The sequence below is a fragment of the Olea europaea genome, chromosome 8 (genome assembly GCF_002742605.1).
Source record: "Olea europaea var. sylvestris chromosome 8, O_europaea_v1, whole genome shotgun sequence".
NCBI classification, from domain to species: Eukaryota; Viridiplantae; Streptophyta; class Magnoliopsida; order Lamiales; family Oleaceae; genus Olea; species Olea europaea.
This window is the reverse complement of record NC_036244.1, coordinates 3,379,103-3,381,147: the sequence shown is the minus strand read 5'-3', so window position 1 is coordinate 3,381,147 and position 2,045 is coordinate 3,379,103. Positions and strand designations below refer to the sequence as shown.

The 2,045-nt window shown below is 30.7% G+C and overlaps 1 protein-coding gene across 1 annotated transcript in view; it reads right to left on the bottom strand.

Annotated features, from left to right (window-relative positions):
- Window positions 1-7: 7 nt before the first annotated feature.
- The window catches only part of LOC111398179, a gene marked incomplete at its 3' end in the record, with an annotated part of 4,695 nt that continues 2,657 nt past the window's right edge, over window positions 8-2,045 (bottom strand). Inside the window, exons 2-4 of the mRNA XM_023025112.1 lie at window positions 1,559-1,578; window positions 1,355-1,475; window positions 8-297 (exon numbers count right to left, since the gene is read on the bottom strand). Of these exons, the coding sequence (XP_022880880.1) occupies window positions 8-297; window positions 1,355-1,475; window positions 1,559-1,578 (431 nt within the window). The remainder of the gene's footprint in view (window positions 298-1,354; window positions 1,476-1,558; window positions 1,579-2,045) is intronic.

Below are 2,045 nucleotides of genomic sequence, written 5' to 3'. Positions count from 1 at the left end.
TTATCGTTTCTCTGAAGTAATCCAATAACAAATTTTCTGCATTTAGTTTGAGGGTAAGTGATGACATTGTGGATTTCATTAAATGAAGTAATTCCGATGCCTTTTGTTCAGCATGGTTCTTTTCTCGTTCTTCTTCGACATCTAAACTAAAATTTTCCTCGGAATGCCATAGGGAAGATTCAACTGATTCATTGTCGTTGGATTCCAGACCTCTAAATCTTTTGGCTAGTTTGATCGGTTCGAGTTGAACAAGGCACTCGAACCTCTCGAGTTTCTTCAACAGCTTCTTTTTCGTCCCTATATATGCATTTAAATGTCACACTTTATTTTGTTATTAGCCCACAAGTAATTTAAGAAGCATTCCTAATGTGTCACGCACAAGGCACACAGCCGACCCAATACATGTACCATAGGCGGATCAGTCCCGACAGTCGGGCAATGTTAGTCTTAGGGGCTAACACCCTGCGTAAAGTTATTTTATAGGGAAAAAATGCAAAATAACTAAAAAATTTAGTGCCTATTTGACAATCATTATTTGAAAACTCCTTTTTTACATATTCAATTTCAACCACATATTCGAATATTTTGTACGTAAAATCAAAATTTTTCCCTACTTTTTAATCACTTATCTATAATATGTTAAATTTTACATCAAGTGAGAATCATTGTTTTGACGATTTTAATATTACTAAAATTCAATTATTTCATTAATAGGTTACTTATCGTTTTTAAATATGTAATAAATACTACAAAATTCGTGTTTTAATTCTTAATTAATTAACATTCACAATAATCTAGACTCAGTGAATTTTGATTTAATGAATCTTGATCTACATAAATCTAGTGTTATTATAAATGAATTGATTTATATTCATGTATCTAGGAATTTTAATAGGTGTTTAAATTCATGTTTCAGCAAATAATTCTTATGTATTAAATATAGTATAAAATGATTGTTCATCTATAGTATTTTATCGTTACAAAAAATTTGAATCATAGACTTTAAGTTTTTTAAGTGCAATTTTCTTCTATTAAGTTTTTTTACTAAGTTTTATTCTATTTAGTTCGTTTGAGACTTATTAAATTCTCCCAACAAATTTGTATCAAATATTATTTTAACGACACTTATAAAGTACTTCAAAATCACGTGCAATGCATATTCAACTCTGACTAGTTCTCCTAAAAATCACTATTCAAATTATTATTTTTTCCAAATAATGATCGTCAAACAGGGATAGAGTGTCCAACATAGTCCTCACTATCGTGACGATCCATGTTGGTTGGTATATGCCTCCTCAATCAGCTATGGTAACTTGTTCAGTTTAACTCTGTGTGAGAGAGAGAGAGAGCTGACCTTCCGTAACAGCAAGTCTTTGCCGAAAAGGATATGAGACTTCATCGTCATCTTCAAATGGACATTCAAGCACGGACACTGGACTGAAATGTTCTTTCTCTTCGTTTCCCCATTCTTTCTCCTGTTATTTGTCGTAAAGTTAGAAAAGTAAGTACGAGAATCCACAAAGTTTAGGCCATTGTACGTTAAATTAAACCCGATTACACAGAATAAACATGTTGTAACTGAACCATAATGAAACATTTATATATGGCAGAAACATTATTAGTAAGCAGTAACTACACACAAAGTCCATAAATAATAAATATAGACATTATCACAACCCCAACCTAAGTCAGTAACAAAACAGACTACGCCCCCTTAAAGTTTGTTGGTTTTGTAATAAAGTCTCGTAAATACTATCATCATATGGACCCATCAAAAAATTTATATCCTTTTGTCGTAAATTCTTGATCGAAACTATAGTATGAAATTCTATTGTTCATTTTTAATATTATCTCATTATTTAGAATTCTCACAAACTATTTACGACATACTAACGAAGTCGGGATTTTCAATTTAAGTAATTTTTAAAAAATTTATTATGGTGAATGAGTTTAAAGTTTCTTTAAGTAAATCCAAGACAAGTATCGAATGTGTCAAAAGTTAACACCACTATTAGACAAAGTATATGACATCTGTCTATCTAATT